The 16,234-nt window shown below is 43.7% G+C and overlaps 1 protein-coding gene across 3 annotated transcripts in view; it reads left to right on the top strand.

Moving 5' to 3' along the window:
• The window catches only part of rtkna (rhotekin a), a 70,574-nt gene extending 54,573 nt beyond the window's left edge, over positions 1–16,001 (top strand). For all 3 annotated transcript variants that reach the window (XM_084360783.1, XM_084360784.1, XM_084360785.1), the window contains exons 2-11: positions 5,808–6,069; positions 6,664–6,717; positions 8,933–9,050; positions 9,150–9,374; positions 9,807–9,901; positions 10,496–10,602; positions 10,791–10,922; positions 11,949–12,114; positions 12,243–12,347; positions 13,511–16,001. In XM_084360783.1, coding sequence (XP_084216909.1) covers positions 5,808–6,069; positions 6,664–6,717; positions 8,933–9,050; positions 9,150–9,374; positions 9,807–9,901; positions 10,496–10,602; positions 10,791–10,922; positions 11,949–12,114; positions 12,243–12,347; positions 13,511–14,226 — 1,980 coding nt within the window. In that variant the 3' untranslated portion in view covers positions 14,227–16,001. The remainder of the gene's footprint in view (positions 1–5,807; positions 6,070–6,663; positions 6,718–8,932; positions 9,051–9,149; positions 9,375–9,806; positions 9,902–10,495; positions 10,603–10,790; positions 10,923–11,948; positions 12,115–12,242; positions 12,348–13,510) is intronic.
• The last annotated feature ends 233 nt before the right edge of the window (positions 16,002–16,234 follow it).

Genomic DNA, 16,234 nt, shown 5'->3' with positions numbered 1-16,234 from the left:
TTCCAGCGCTAACATGCTGATGTTTAGCAGGTATGGTATTTACTATGTTCACCATCTTGGTTTAGTGTGTTAGCATGCTAACATTTGCTAATTGGCATTAAAGTTACAAATTTGACTCGATGAGGGCATTAGAAAAGACTTTTCTAATGCCATCATTGAGGATATTTCATGGTAAGTAGGTGGTAAATACAGCAACATATATGACATTTCTTAAAAGTTATCCCCAAATTACCACAATATTTACCTTCAAATTCATTGAAATTTACCACAACATTATTTGATAATATTATTCAGGGTTTTCCAACAAGCAGTTAATAAATAGCTGGTAATTTCTTTTTGTCTTTTAGTTTGTAAATGCTTAAAAAAAATTACTTCAACTTACTGACCTACACTAATTGGGCTGAAACTATTCAGAAATGATTAAAAATTCATCAGTGATTATAAGTCATCTTGAGAGGGAACATTAATGTCTCTGTAGCAAACCTCATGGCAGTCCATCCAATACTTGTTGAGATCATTTAGTCAGGAACCAAAGTGATGGACTGAACAACAGACCTGAATGAATGTGAGTCATTTTGCTTAGAAATTTAAACACAATTTATAGCAACTCTTTCTCCTCCTCCCCTCTGTGACTTTCATTCTGAAGTGTTTTAAATGTGTGTGGTTCTGCTGGACAAAGACAACTTTGTTGTTTCTTGACATTTTAAAAACCCATTTGTATGTTAAACCTAACCCTGGGGACTATAGCCCCATGCTGAGACTGCAATCATCTGGTCTGCTCGGGGATAGAGGTCAGAGGTCAGGGGGTCAGTATTCTGAACAGGAAAGCCTACTCATGCAGAACAACACATCGTAAACAAACCATTACACACCATCTGCAGCGGCGTCAAATCCCCGACCAGCATGCGTGTGTTTGTGTAGGTGTGTGTGTTAGTGTCCCCGAGATCACACCCAGAGACACACAAGTGAGGATCAACACACACAGTCAGACGGGGACAGAGAGGTGACAGAGGAAGTGACCATCTGTTATCTACTGAGGCGTCAAATTACCTGCTGAAAGGTTACATCGGCTTTATGCATTATGCATATACTGTGCGCGTCATACAGGGATACTTTGACATACATTGTTGTTTCAAGCAAATGCTGTTTAACATTGCTGTGTTCATTCTAAAAACATGTAAGCTTTAGATGCATTTATATTTTTCATTTTACACAGGTTTTTTTGTATCCTTCTTTTCTCACACACTCAAGGAAGCATCAATATGTAGACAGGGAGTTAATCACCAGGCCTGCAATTAATGGCCAACCTGCTCTGCCATCTTTATGATTAAGCACAAAAACCTGCCAAAGTATTCAGTCGATAAATTCTGTCATACCTCTCCTTCAAAGTTAATTGCTGACAGGTAATTATGAAGTTTTCTGTGTCAGCCATTAGTGCAACTGTCACGTTTTGAAAAGACACGCATGCCTTTTTTCCCCCTCAGACAAAGACACTATCTCTCCCAATTATTTTTTCACGCCTGCTCATTTACCGAGCTTTATGCTTCACTACCTTGGCGGCAGGTTTGCTCGTACACTCTAGAACCCACCACCTCTTTCTCTGTCGTCTCTTCATTTCCCCTTTCCAACCTCCTGCCTCTTTCTGTGTTGTTCTCGTCTCCTCCTGCCAGTCCAGCACCTCGATCGAACTCCCCCTCGCTTGTCGTCCTCCCTCCTCATCCCCTTCACCCTGCTTGTCTCTTCACATTCAGTGCTTTCTTTTTCTCTCTTTCCTCCCACTTGCTGTTCGCTTTCTTATCTCTTTCGCCTCTCCACTCGACCTTTCGCCCTGTCAACCCATATCTCCTCCTTTCGTCTCGCTCTACCTGCTCTCTGTACTTTTCCTCGTGTCCCCTCTTGTTTTCATTGACAGCTTTACCTCCCCCTCTGTGTCGCTGCATCCCCGCTGTCCATCCACCCTCGCTTCACCCTCTACCTGGCTGCTGTCCACGTCGCACACTGGTGCAACACCTGCCACTTGAAAGACACTGTGTGAGGGAATCACTGTGACAAAGTGTTTGTGAGGATTTGCAAAAGATTCTAAAATTAAAATCATCGTCTCTAGACGTTTGTCCTGCTTGTTGTAGGATTGCGGGTAAGCCTGTGTTGTTTGGTGTGTTTGTCTCGTACTTCTGAGTGTTTGTTTCAGTGAGCTGTGCTCTCTTGGCCCGACATACAGCCAGACACGTGGATTAGACTTCGATCTAGGCTGCTTGTCTTCTATTCTGAGATCCCCAGAAGGAGAAGCCTGTTAATTTAGCTGCTATAAATACAGGACCTCCTCAGCGGGTCACTCTTAACACCCGCTGCATGGAACTGGACTGTGGTGACAGCTCCTTTACTCAGTGTATGTGTGTGTGCACTATATGTGTGTGTGCATTCCTTCAAAGCTGGCTGGCTAGCCTCCGGCTCAGTGGTGCATGGTTTGTGGTGCCACCATTGACAAGGACGTTTGGACAGAGCCTCAGCTGGGCTTTCTCTTGTTCCTCTCTTTCCTCTCTTTATCCTCAGAACAAATTTATTTTCTTGTCCGTCTTCGCTCATGTTTATCGCTTACATGTAATGGTTTTATACTGATAAAATAATCTAGATTTTCCATTATTTGGGTAATTGTACATTGGGATAATCATGCGTATATTAACATGGTGACTTGACTAGTTCGATAAAGCATAGTCCTGTATTGATTCCCTGATTTGTTTTGAATTGCCATAATCGTGACATGAAATTTTCAAATCATCCCATGCCGAGTCCGAAGGGTCGTACTTAAATTACGGCAAGGCAATATATCAATATTATATAATTATCATTATATGAGACTATATATCCTCTTAGAACTGGATATTGTTATGTCATGTTATAAGTGTTGTGTTTCCCTGGTTTTAAAGGCTGCTTTACAATACAGTGATGTCATTTTCTGAACTTACCCCACTGTTCTACTTGTTCTAATACTTCTCTTATTGCACTTTGTCATTAATTAAATCCACATTACTGATGATTATTGATCAGAAATCGTTCCTACACTTTTATCGCTATATTGATATCCATTTATTTGGTCAAAAGTATCATGATATTTGTTTATGTTGCCAAAACCAAACATTTATAAAGTGCTTTTTTAAACTATTGGCCATATCGACCAGCCCTTTAGAGTTATTTAGAGGTACTTGAGTTTTGAAATGTTCAGCTTCTTCCACTCCTCTACATTTATTTGATTATTTCAGTTACTAATTACTTTGCAGATTCAGATTATTCAGTGTTGATAGGCTATTACTTGTGACGTTTAACTAATCAGATAGTGTTGTGGGCGGGACATTGAGTGAGACCACAGAGTGTTGACGGCTGACTCTGATGCAGCATGCTTCTTCTGTCTAAGTATTGCATTTTTGAACTAATTTATTATATCGGCAACTGGGCACAAAAAACACAGATATCCAAGCCTGTCTGTCTTTCCTGTCAGCAGCACTTTTGTATTTAAGATGTGGATTCTACAAATAGCAGACCATTGTTCATGCTTGTTGTCTGAACACCAGAGTCTCAAACCTTGGTCTGATTTTTGTAGCATTGATGATCTAGGAAATCCACATACATTTCTCTCTTGCTCTCTTATGAAAGCTCTCTCTTAAAGTATCACTCAAGTATTGACTGCATAGATATCAAACACACAAACGCAGGCTTGGATGTGCATTTCCCTCCTCTCCCTTTCTCAGTTCTTCTCCTCCCTCCAAAAACACACACTTGGATAAAGGAAACCAACCGGATCGATCAGCCCAAATCTCATAAACAAACACTTGTAACTCACAGACATCCAGTAGTCAACTGATATCTGTGTTTATATTGTTTCTGTAATTTGGTCTCCTTTTTTTCACAGTCTTGAGTACTATAATTGCTGAAAGTGTTTATTTAATGACAGGCTTATTTGTGCAGCTACATTGTGTTAGACGTGACCCTAGACTGATCATCATCTTCATCAGTATAAACATGTTGATTCATGCTCTGATTTTGTCTGATTACTCTTCACTCTGGCAGTGTTTCAGAGGGGAAATCCCCCAGTAATCACCTCAATCTCTTTAAATGCATGTCAGACTATTACTAACAGTCTTTTAATGTTTTGGTGGTTTGGTTTAGAGGCAGAGTAGTTGGTTCTTGTGTGTGATTTAGAGCTGTTTGTGTGGCTTTCACCGCCACGCAGAGCAATTTTGGTTATAAATCCCAAGCAGCAAGTTAGTTTTTCCGACACAGAGGTTAATCAGAAACCTCATTTTGAAGTGCACTACATCCAAGCGAGGCTCTGTGCCCAAACGTGGGATTTCATGTCCAAACTGCATTCACTCCTCTCCCTCCAGCCTCTGTTGAACAAAGTCAAGGCCCGTGCTAACACAGGGGCAGGTAGAAAGGAGCAAAGGGTTGCGGGAGGAGAAGAAAGAAAAGCCGATTGAGGACAGCAGAGTGGAACGGATGGGGTGTGTGAGAGCAGGCGGAAGAAAATGAGCAGCGAAAGTATAAAAGCTTAAATCAAAAGAATAAAAAATTCATAAGAATCGGGCAGAGAGAGGGAGAAGATAAATGAGAAATATTGGAGTAGAGGAGAGGAAGGTGCATTTATCAGGCAGGAAAGGAAGGGCAAAGGGAGCATTAGAGATTATTTGTGGGGAGAGTGTGCTTGTTAATGATGCTGAAGAGGGTGAGCACACGCACATTAGCATATACACACTCCTGCAGTCGGGCAGATGTTGCACGCCATTTGTTCACGATATTAAAAAACACAAAGTAAACTTAATGTTTGCCTATTTCGTTGAACCAGTTCTTGAAAGCTGACCTTCCTGATGGATTTTCTTTTGGTTATAGGTATTGATGTGCAAATGCATGATTCACAAAGAGCACCGGCACTAACAGTCAAGGTCAACCCGGCGCTCCTTTTGCTGCATCTTTGTTTGATTCCAGGATCCCTTTGTGCTCTCTCATCCCTCTCGCGGTGCTGACAGAGTCAGGAGGGGCTTAGAGATTTGTTTAACTCTGGACAGCATCAGCAGAGGCACAGCCAGACTGTTAAAGACTGAGGGACCTGTGCTGTCTGCGTGTCTTTCGGTCTGTTGAGTGTGTGCGCGCGTACTCATACTGCATAAGTGTACAGAGTCTTGCTAATCACAGGCAGCCTGAGGCGGGATGGCTTTCACGCCCCAGAAAAGCCAGGTCAGATTTAATTTAATAATATTTTATTTCTCCCCTGAGGAGAAGCGCAGTGGTTTAAAATCTTACAGTGTGTACATTCTCTGTGTCTGGGGTCTCTCATTTGGACTGCAAGCATTCGGTGTTTGACAGCTTCATTCTTTATTCTCTCACTTGAGACGTGCTGCTCCCTCTGTGTGTGTGTGTGTAGCGAATAAGTTTGCGCTAAATGATTCAGCATCTTCGTGTCTGCTCAGCGGGGTGGCGGGCTCGTTGGTAGGAGGGCAAGAGGCCATATGTTTGAATATTGTGCGTTGCATTGCTCTGTCACACACACACACACGCGCACCACTGAACAAAGACTCCTGAGTGCTTTCAGACACACCTCGCTGATGTATCCGAGAGATCTTTAAAATTACTGCAGACTTTTATTCTCTTCTTGTCTCCTTTAATCTTCTTTCCTTCATTTCACCCCAAATGCCCTTTTTTGCATCTTTATCTCTTAGAGAAGTCGTGCCTTTTATTAGCCTCTCTCACTGCACTTCCCTAATAATTTCTTCTTTCAAATGTGTCATTATCTGTGCTCTCTCTTTTTGTCCTCGCAGGACAGCGACATCCAGAAGAAGATTGACCATGAGATCCGGATGCGCGACGGGGCCTGTAAGCTGCTGGCCGCCTGCTCCCAGAAAGACCAGGCGCTGGAGGCGGCGAAGAGCTTGCAGACCTGTAGCACTCGCATCATGGCGTACATGTCGGAGCTGCAGAGGATGAAGGAGGCTCAGGTCATGCAGAAGGTCACGCGGAGGTCGTCGGACGCGGGGCCGATGGACGACAGACTCCCGTGCAAAGGAAAAGTGGCCATCTCAGGCAAGTCAGCCCTTCTTGAAATGTCTGGATGTGTGTGTTACTCAAGAAATTTGACCCATTTTAGTGTCATTATTTACTGCAGGGGCTGAGATCCAGCTTCCTCTCTCTCTATTAGAGGATGTGTCATTCTCACATGGTGACTTACAGACGCTGCCCCATTGTGTTATGAGAGAGGCAGTCGTATTTATGATAATGGAGCGACTCTGTTTGTATCGCCGACGCACAGCAGAGAGATAATTCACAACAAGGGTGAAAGGGTTTTTTTTTTTTTTTCTAGCTGTTGTCATTTTGTTTGTTTTCAGAACATAATGAGGAGGTAAAAAAATAAATATTAATGAGATGTGAGACTGGGAGCGTGTGTGTGTGTGTTAGTGGGTGGAGGTTCACGGGGGCACTGCTACATGTCTGGTACCCAGCTGGAGAGCATGCTACTCACACTCACACAGACACACATACAGTCAGTAATTAGCCGTGAATACCTCGACTGAAAGCAGCGCGGGGAAGGAGGCGCACATACAGATACACACTCGTTAGTTTGACAGTAAGGGCGATTAACATTTTTGTGCTCTAATCCCCTGCCTGTTGTCGTTACAGATCTTCGGATCCCTCTCATGTGGAAAGACACCGAGTACTTCAAGAACAAAGGAGGTGAGGAGCCACCTCTGTGTGATGTCTCATTGATGGGTTATTAATGATTTATGCCTGGAGGATTTATTAATGATTTGCTTCTGATGGGGATGGTATGCGCCTTCAAGAGATGATTCAAATAAGGAATTCAGACCTGGTATTAACGACTGCTACTTGAGTAACCACTTGTGATGGGATCTCACCTCCCTGCTCTTTATGCAGATAAACACAAACATCAATGGAACAAATGGATATATTCTTCATTTTTTACACAAATCACACAAGAAATATTGTAACGAGTGACATTTGCTGAATTGACAAGAAGGCCTGAATAGTAAAGAATTTGTTGTAGACTGCATTCCACAAAGTTTAAAAAGTTTCTCCTGACAAAATTGAGTGATTTCTTGAGAAAGTTTGGCAAACTGACACTTTTACAAGAAAAGTAAAAGCTTAATGTATTGCATGCGTAATGTACAAAAGGAGGTCAATGACTTTGAATTTTTTATAGCTGTTTTGCAAAGTTTAAGTTTCTTCTCACTCAACAACTCTGAAAATATCGCAGTTTGTAAAGGAAGTCTGGGGATGTAGCCATTAGGAGTTTAATGGTTAGAAGAATGTGGACCACTCCAGGATGTGGTCTGAGTGATCTGATCTCAAATGCATGTTCACGCCTGTACTTAGAGCTGTCCACTTGTGACCAGATCACTCAGGACACATGTTGATACCAAGTGCGAACAGCACTTTAGGTGTGAATGTGGGATTCCTCATGCCTAAAGAACAAAAATCACCTTTTATCATAGACTTGAGGGTGAAACGCTGATGTGAACTTTTACTTTCATATATTAAAGATATGCTGACCCATGCAACTGTGCAGACCGACCATACAGTATGACATATTCTCTATGATATGCAGGGTCCATCGCACAGGTCCAGGAGCTGATCAGTGCAGTCTGTTGCAGCTTTAATAGAGTTCTCTGTATTTAACAGGAACTGATTTCTTTAGACGTGAGAAACTCCTGGCAGCACAACCTGAGCCACTGTTCAGTCCTGCTGGCTTTGCCTCTTGGCTCTGAGAGGCAGCAGCACACAGGCGCTGAACTGAACTGGGTCATTATTAGCAGGGTAGAGAATATGAAAAACAAATGTGCATTTAAGGAACTCTCCGAGTCTTCTGTCCTGTTGAATAGACCTGTGAACCAGGTCGTATTTAAGTGTTTTCGTGGCATTTCAGAATTCATTGTCGCGCTGAAAATATAACAGTGCTAATCTTCATATTGACTGTTTGCCATCCCACCTCCTGTTAATAGAGTCAATGTGGGTTAGCCCCGCATGCAGTCATTATACCAGTCTCCGTTCTCATTTTCTCCCCTGGCAACTTGAACGGAATTAATCTGCATGACCTGTGCATGTAAATGAACTCAAGAGACAGGTAGTCGACTCTTAACGAAGCTTAATGAGGCTGTTAGTCAAGGTCATTAAGCACACCGAGACATAAACTGAGCCCGGGAGGTGAGGAGGAGTAAAGCATGTTCCTCTCTCGCGTGTCCAATCATATTTTATTTGTTTGGGTGTCGAGCTCAGACTTGGAGTAACGTGAATGTGAAGTGTCAATGTGCCGAAGCACATAAGTGGGAGCAGACCACCTCTCCTCGGCCTTGTTTCAGCTGTAACCTTGAGTTTTAATGAGAAGGAGAAAACCTTACAATTAAAGAAAGATACCATCAGGAGCCTCACTATTAATATTACAACAATGATACCCAAGGTACTGTTTCTTGCATTTCTCACTGTTCTAATTGATAACTGATCATAACAAAGCATGCCCAAAAAGGGTATTAAGGGCTTCTTCGCGATGCATGTGTATTCCCTGAGATGTTTGTAGTTTTCGCAATGCAACATTAAAGACCATTATGCTTCAGTTTCAACCACAACACTGCAAACAATGCTTCTTAGGATTTTTTAGCACAGCTGGCCATCGAGTTTACTGAACTGAAACTAACAACAGTAGAAGTGCTTATCAGCCGGATAGAGGTGCTGATCTCTTTAACATTAACTACTCGGGTCACGGGCGTTCCCTCGCCTCTGGCCTCAACACTTTGTTCAAACAGTTATGTATCGTCTTGTTGGTTGCAGATGAGGCTGTTTTTGAGCTGAAAATGATTTTCCAAGTGATGCAACTGAATGAAAGCTGTTGTTCTTTTATTCTTTCCTTCTGACTTTTCACCTTGTTCTTTTGTAGAGCTTCACCGGTGTGCAGTGTTCTGCCTGCTGCAGCTGGGAGGAGAGATCTTTGACACAGACATGGTGATAGTGGACCGGACACTCACCGATATTTGCTTCGACAACACCATCGTGTTGTAAGTCATCTGTCGGCCACATATTAACTGTAAAACACAGGAAAAATACCTCACATTCAGCCTGTAGGTGACACTGAAAATGTTTTTGTCCTTTGGCAGTAATGAAGCCAGCCCGGGTTTTGAGCTGCGCATCGAGCTGTACAGTTGCTGCTCAGAGGACGACTACTCAGCGGGGAGCACGCCGAGGAAACTAGCCAGCAAACTGAGCTCCTCGCTGGGGCGATCGGCTGGAAAGAAGCTCCGGGCAGCCATGGAGCCTGGACCATGTAGTCCTGTTAGCAACGGAGGGGCAGCTCCTCTTCTGCTGCCAGTGCCATCCGTGCCGTAAGTCTAATTTGAAATATTAGCGAGTAGGGTGGAGCAATTAATCGGAAAAAAATCTTTTACATTTTTATTGTTTCTTTATTGTTGTTTTTTTTTCTGTAAGGACGGAATGGTCCATTGTATAAGCCTGATGGCTTCTTGACCTCTCCTGACACATGTCTTATTTTTTAATTATCTGATTTTATCAAATTTTATATGTATATAAATAAATATAAAATAATACAATAAAGTAAATAGATAAATCATATTGTTTAGCCCTATTTGCTAGATAACATTGTCTGTAGATATTGATAGACTGATATAGACTGAAAAGAGGGAGATTAGAGAGAAATAATATATTTAAGGGAGCACGGGCATATTTATGGACACCATTTTCCACTATAACCATGCATGCTTAAACACAGAATAAATGTCTTTCCTCTCTCCTGACAGGGGCCCTAAATACCACCTCTTAGCTCATACCACCCTGTCACTGTCACACATCCAGGACAGCTTTCGCACACATGACCTCACCATCTCAGGCAACGGTGAGTGGCAGCCTTCATCAATCTGTCTCCTCCCCATCTTTCTCCATTCTCTGCCAAATCAGCCATCTGTCTGTTTTTTGTCCCCCTCTCACCCATCACTGTCCCGCCTCTCCTCCCTGCATTCTAATAATTTCCCTTAAACCGAGCGTATTGTGCGTCTTCTCCCCTCCTTCTCCTTCCTCCCCCTTACTCCTTGTCCTCCCATGTTCTCTGACAGACAGCCATTGTCAAGGTCACTGTAATAAAGGCTGTGCTGGTGAGGGGACCGCTGTGTAAAGCTGTAATGATGTGGGCTAACAAGGGCCCAGACCTCAGACAGACAGGCCCCTAGTGTTTTATTCATTGGCCCTTCAGCCTGCTGTAAAGTTTCATTGCAGCACTTCATGACACTCCCTGCAGCTGCCAGTCTTTTACACCCCTGTGCCTTGTTTTGTGTGCTAAAGGGGGGGTGCAGTACATCATGAGGAAGAAGTGTGTGTTTCTCTGTGTGTGGATGCACATGTGTGTGTGTGTATGAATATTGAATGCCACGTGGGAATATTTTTATTTATTAATGTTGTTTATTTTTGCCCGTCCGCCTCTCTCTCCCTGCAGAAGAGTGCTCTTATTGGCTGCCGCTCTATGGCAGTATGTGTTGCCGCCTTGCAGCTCAGCCTCTCTGTATGACCCAACAGATGATGAGTGGATGTTTGAAAGCAAAGGTAAGTTGGCAGGTGTGTGCAGCAGTGATGAATGGAGTATTCCTCTCGAGGTCTCCATAGTGTTCTGCTGTTGCCACGGTTTACTTCTGTCCTTTTTGCCTCCTCCACTTCCCTCCTCTCCTTCGTATGTTGCCATCTCTCTTTGTGTTTCCTTCCACACTTAACTGATCTCTTTCTCTACCTCGCAGCAGTTAGGTGGTGACCCTCAGAGTTGGGCGGAGGTGTACGCTGTACTGAAAGGAACAAGCCTTTTCTGCTACCACCGGCAGGAAGATGTGGAGGCTAACATTGAGCCAGCATTCACCATTGCCATCAACAAGGTCAGCAAAGGAAAAATGAAGAAACTTGGTAAAACACTGTCTCCAAAGGTTGATCCAGCCTTACAGAACCTATACAGTTGTTGTTTTCAATAATGCCTCAGGCGTTGAGGAAATGGGATTGTGGATCGCTGCCAGTTCGAATCTCGAGCCAGCTCGGAGACTGAGCCAAAAAAAAGTAAATAAGAAATGATGCTCTTCTCTTAGTAACTACTATTACGCTGCCCTTGAACAAGACATTTAGCCCTCAGTTGCCCCCAGGAGAGCTGCTCAGAAGCCAAGAGTAGAAAACTGGTTCGGTTGCTCAGCTCACAGGTGTAACAGTGCAGATGTTGAGCAAGGCTAGGAAAGAGCAGGCATATCTGGATATGAGGCATTAAAGATTTCCAAAGTAAATCTTCTCCAGCCACAATCGAATGCAGTGAGATTCAGCAGTCAAGTCATATCTCTCTGATCCCTCCGTTTTTCCAGGCACCAAAGTGAAGAACAGTCAGTCAGCCAGCCAGTCAGGTTCTTCATCATCTTATTTCCTGTGTCTGAGAGTTAATGCCCGTGGGGCTTCTCATTCCTTCCACTCAGCCTCTTGTAGCCTCTGACCCTGAGCTCACAGCTGACCTGAAGCCAAGTCGGTCAGATCAGGTCGGCATGATCCTTTGTCAGTCAGTTGTCTGGCTCTTTTGAAGAGGAAGGAGGAGGTAGCGCAGCGTGCGGATGGATGAATGAATGGAGCAACACTGCCATCTAGTGGTCACAAACAGCCCTAGACACATTTGGAGTAGAACAAGGAGGTGGGAATTGGGAGTCTGCACCTTTTGTTGGATAATTGCTGAAGGGAAATGGTTTGGAAGAGGACTAATTAGCGGCTTTATTAGTAAGGGCTTATTTTCAGCGGGGACTCACAATTACAATTGCAGTAATGATCACTTGTTGCTGCACATGATTTCGTTCGTTCAGAAGTACTGGCATTCACCCCTGATTGTAGTCATTTCGTGGTAGATGATTGTATTCTTTGTCGCCGACGTGTTTCAGGAGACCAGGATACGTGCGTCAGAGAAAGACCCTCAGAGTAAAGTTCAGAATATCTGCGTGAGCAACCAGTACGGAGGCGAGGAGGTCACACACACGCTGACCACAGACAGCCGCGAGGACACACACCGGTGGATGGAGGCTTTTTGGCAACATTTCTACGACATGAGTAAGTATGGAGGGAGTGTGTGTGATACAGCCAGGACATACACTAAATGACTCAATTTCAAGGACTGGTTAATGTTCTGTATCTGCTGCTCGGTGCGTTGAAAATGATGGTTTATCTCCAACGTACAGGCCAATGGAAGCAGTGCTGTGATGACTTAATGAAAATTGAGCTGCCATCACCGAGGAAACCGGCTCCTGTCACACCAAAACAGGGCTCACTCTATCACGAAATGGGTAAGACCTCTCTCTGGCTACATCACTGTGGATATGCGATCAGAAAACATCTTTTGTCACATTTATCTGAAGAAAGAAGTGGAAGAGCTAGAAAGAGAAGGCAGGGAAAGACGTGTCTGCATTGCATGTGACTGCTGTGTGTAGCTTTGATATCCTTGGGTCCATGTGCATGAGAGATGCTGTCACAATTAAATTTTTTTCCTCTCCGATATCTCAAACTCACACTCTGCTTTACTTCTCTGAACTGTAGATAGAACGGGTCTTATCTCTGACACGCTGACTCACTCTCTGTCCTTTGTTTCTCTGTCCCTCTTTGTCCTTTTCAATTTTCCTTGTGTGTCTTGAATCCATCACTCCTTGGCTGTGTCTCTTTTGTCCTCCTTTATTATTTCCTTGTATCCTCATACATTATTCATAATCAACGGCACATTTTCCATCAACTTTCACTATTAATTTTTAACGGGCGAATCAATCTTTATCCTTGAACAAATCTTTTTTTGTCCTCTCATCACGCCTTAACATTCATTTCCTTCATTAACACGCGCCAACCCCCCCCCCCCTATCAAATTTCTGTCATGGCCATCAAAAACACAAAACTGAACTCCACCTGTTGCACACCTCCTATCCACTCTACCCTTCCTCTCTCCCCAACCTCCCTCTCGGTTTTCCTAACCCCTCCTGGCAGCCCCTCTTGCCACACCCTCCTGTGAGGGTCTTCTGCTGCAGGATAACGCTGTGTCTGCTGAGATTCGTGCTCTGCTCTCGTCCTATTACAACGACAGGTGAAGTAACAGGAGTAGGGCTCCACATGAGTTATGTTGTGGTAAATGTTCAGGATTTACTGCAGATCCAGAATCAGCCTCCTCTGGCTGATAGAAAGTAGATTCTGCAAAACATTACAGGACAGGATCTCTTTGGATCGCTCAGTCTTGAAATTGTTTGCTTTTTGATACATGATCTTGTAAAAGCCCAAATACACAAGTGAGCAGAATTAAAATGTACAAAAACACAATTTGTTTTTTGTTTTGTTTTATTTTTTTTTAACTCAAATGTCAGATTGAATCCAAATTATTCAAATCTGTCAGGTAATAATCTTTTGAATAACAAGTTCAAGCCCAGTCTCCAGCAGTATAATGACGAGTTTTGCCACCTCTCTCCTGCAGTTATTGAATCATCCGATGACCTCAGCAGCACCGTGTCAGACATCCTGGCTCGGAGGATGCAGGAGCTGGAGCTCCGCAGCCAGCTGGGCACCTCCCCCACCTGGATGTCTGTGTTTGACGAGAGCAACCCCAAAAGCGCTGGCCGCCCCCGTCCCTGTACCTCTCGCCTCTCTGGCCACAGCCCCTGCACCCCTCCTCGACTGCCCCGGAGCCCTGTGAGCCCTCACCGCTGCCCGCAGTTGGGTCTGCTGTCCTCAGATGCAAGCCTGACTTCTGACAGCGACAGCCACTGCAGCACCAGCCCCTGCTCTCAACGCCACGGCTGGCCCGAGCCTTCCTCAAACTTCTCCCTCTTGTCGTCCTCCCCCTCCCGTCTGAGGCCACGCACTCTGTCGCTGGATGCTAAGCTCAGCACCCTCCGAGGGAGGGGGTATGGAGGCGGAGGGACCTTCCAGTGCCCCTGCCAGCCTCCTCCCTCCTCGCTGCTCGCCCCACTCCCCATCTCCTCCCGTTCACCTCGGTCACAGCGCAGCACACAGACCACGCTGTCCTGCTCCAGCTCCACCTCCAGCAACAGCTCCAGCAACAGCGAGGGCAGCCACAGCCCCGAATCATCCGAGGGAGCTCCGTTCTCGAGGCCCTCCCCGGCTCGACGCAGCCTCAGGAACCTCAGGGCCAGACTTGATCCTCGCAACTGGCTTCAAAGTCAGGTGTGAACTGTTACGCTGGCCTAAAGGCTGCAGTGCTCGTTAAACCATGATTTAACTGGCTTAACATATGTGAACCAACCTCAGGCAATCTGCTAGGCCACATGCACAGCCCTGGGGAGGATAAGCTGCCTCTAGCCTGCCTCCTGGTGGAGGATGGATCATAGAAGAGCCTCCTGGGGCAAACTGGAATGTCTTCTAACACAAAAGACAGGTGACAATCACTGCACAAACTAAATGGGAGGTACTCTGCTTGCTTTGAGAAACCATGGTCTTGCTGCTTTGGAGAAAGTGATGCTAAAGAGCTAAAGACTTGCTCCGATACACACATCACACCAAGCCTACTGTCTGTCCTCGGACTCTAATCCTGGAATTAGAAAAGGTTTTGTTCTCCGCATCAACCATCTTGGCGACTCAAACTTTTTATTTCAAGGTCATCTCTACTAATGCACTAGCAGTATTTTTGACTGGATGTTTCCTGTCTATATTTTATAAATAAAGGTTTGCGGTGTTTATGCTATGAAAGCCAGTGAGCATGTGGCGGGATGAACATGCAAGATGGACATAAGGTATAATCAAGAGTTCTCAGATGTTAGAAACTGTTACGTGTGGAGGGACGGGTCGGTGTCTGTTGCCTGTACTGTGATCTACTTCGGTGTACGTATCTAATTAATCATTCAGCGGATGATCTTTGTGGTTCTCCTGAAATTACTATGCACCATTTTGTTTATTGCATGATCTGACTTTCAGTTAAAGTGTTGAACTACTTGAGATCATCTCAACAATGAATCTGGTGAAAGCTTAACTTTATGCAAGTGCTCATACTTACTGTACTGGTAATTACTGTGATCTCTTCAGGGTAAAAATCTGTGCTCTGGTCTTAATTTTTACACATTTATCTGCACGCTATTGACAGGATGTCTTCAGAAATGTAGAACGGATCCATACATACATAGAACAAAACCCTAGAATAAACTGAAATTAACCAAAGTTAAAGTATTATTGAACACCCAAGCCATATTTAAGATCCTCCCACACTGCCTCACTGCAGTATAGTGGCTCCTGACTTCCAATAAAATGTGAAACGTCCACCAATCAAATATTTATGCAACACAGAAACATTTTATTATTTTACGGTGGCTGCATTCTAGGCGACTTTATATACTTTCTAACCCCCCCCAACCATTAGGTCACGGTAGTAAGAAAAATAATAAAATCGTTTACACTGCCGCCTTTTTTTTTTTTTTAAATAACTGTAAGTTATTGTCATTTAGACAGCTCTTAACAGCAGAAACATCTGACTGAAGGCGTCCATGTGAAAACAATCCGTCTGTGCAGTAAAGCCTCTTCTTCTCTGTCGTTTACTGTGGATTTTACTTTGGTAACAGTTTCCCTCTTGGGGCTCAGAACTCGGGCAAACATTTCTACTAAGAATTAAAACTGTCAGATGTTTGAAAAAACAAGCATTTGTTACTGTAAATTAATTTTTAGATAAGTTAACAAATAAACCTCCTCTCTTTGTCTTTTGTTACATTATTGATTTTGTTATAAATGCAGCTATATTGATACCTGATTATTATCATAATGTTAACAGATGATGTGCAGATCTTTAACTGTTACGAATAGATAACATTGAATGTTATAACCTTGCAAGAGTTTCCCGTGTTAGCAGGCTTTGTGTTCTGCATGTACGCCGTCCTAGGGGGCAAATATAAAATGAGAAATGTGGAAATCTCATGTTCAAATAATATAACATTAATTATAATAAATGTTTTATCAATTCACAGCTGACTCGTTTTTGTCAACATGAGATACGATCTTTTGATTTCCATTTCAGCGGTAAGACCTATTAGTTTGAACTCATCAATCCTGTGTTTCTTACATTTTGGTAGTATATAGATATATGAATAGATTCCTTCAGCACAGAATATGTGACTTTTAACAGGTAAAACACCCCAATTTGTTTCTGTGGTAGACGACAAATGGAGGTTTCAGGGAAACATTCCTTCTTTCTTCT

The sequence above is a fragment of the Pagrus pagrus genome (genome assembly GCF_965226575.1).
Source record: "Pagrus pagrus genome assembly, chromosome: 8".
Classification (NCBI taxonomy): Eukaryota; Metazoa; Chordata; class Actinopteri; order Spariformes; family Sparidae; genus Pagrus; species Pagrus pagrus.
Note: the sequence above shows the minus strand (reverse complement) of the source record. Positions and strands in the feature narration are given on the sequence as shown.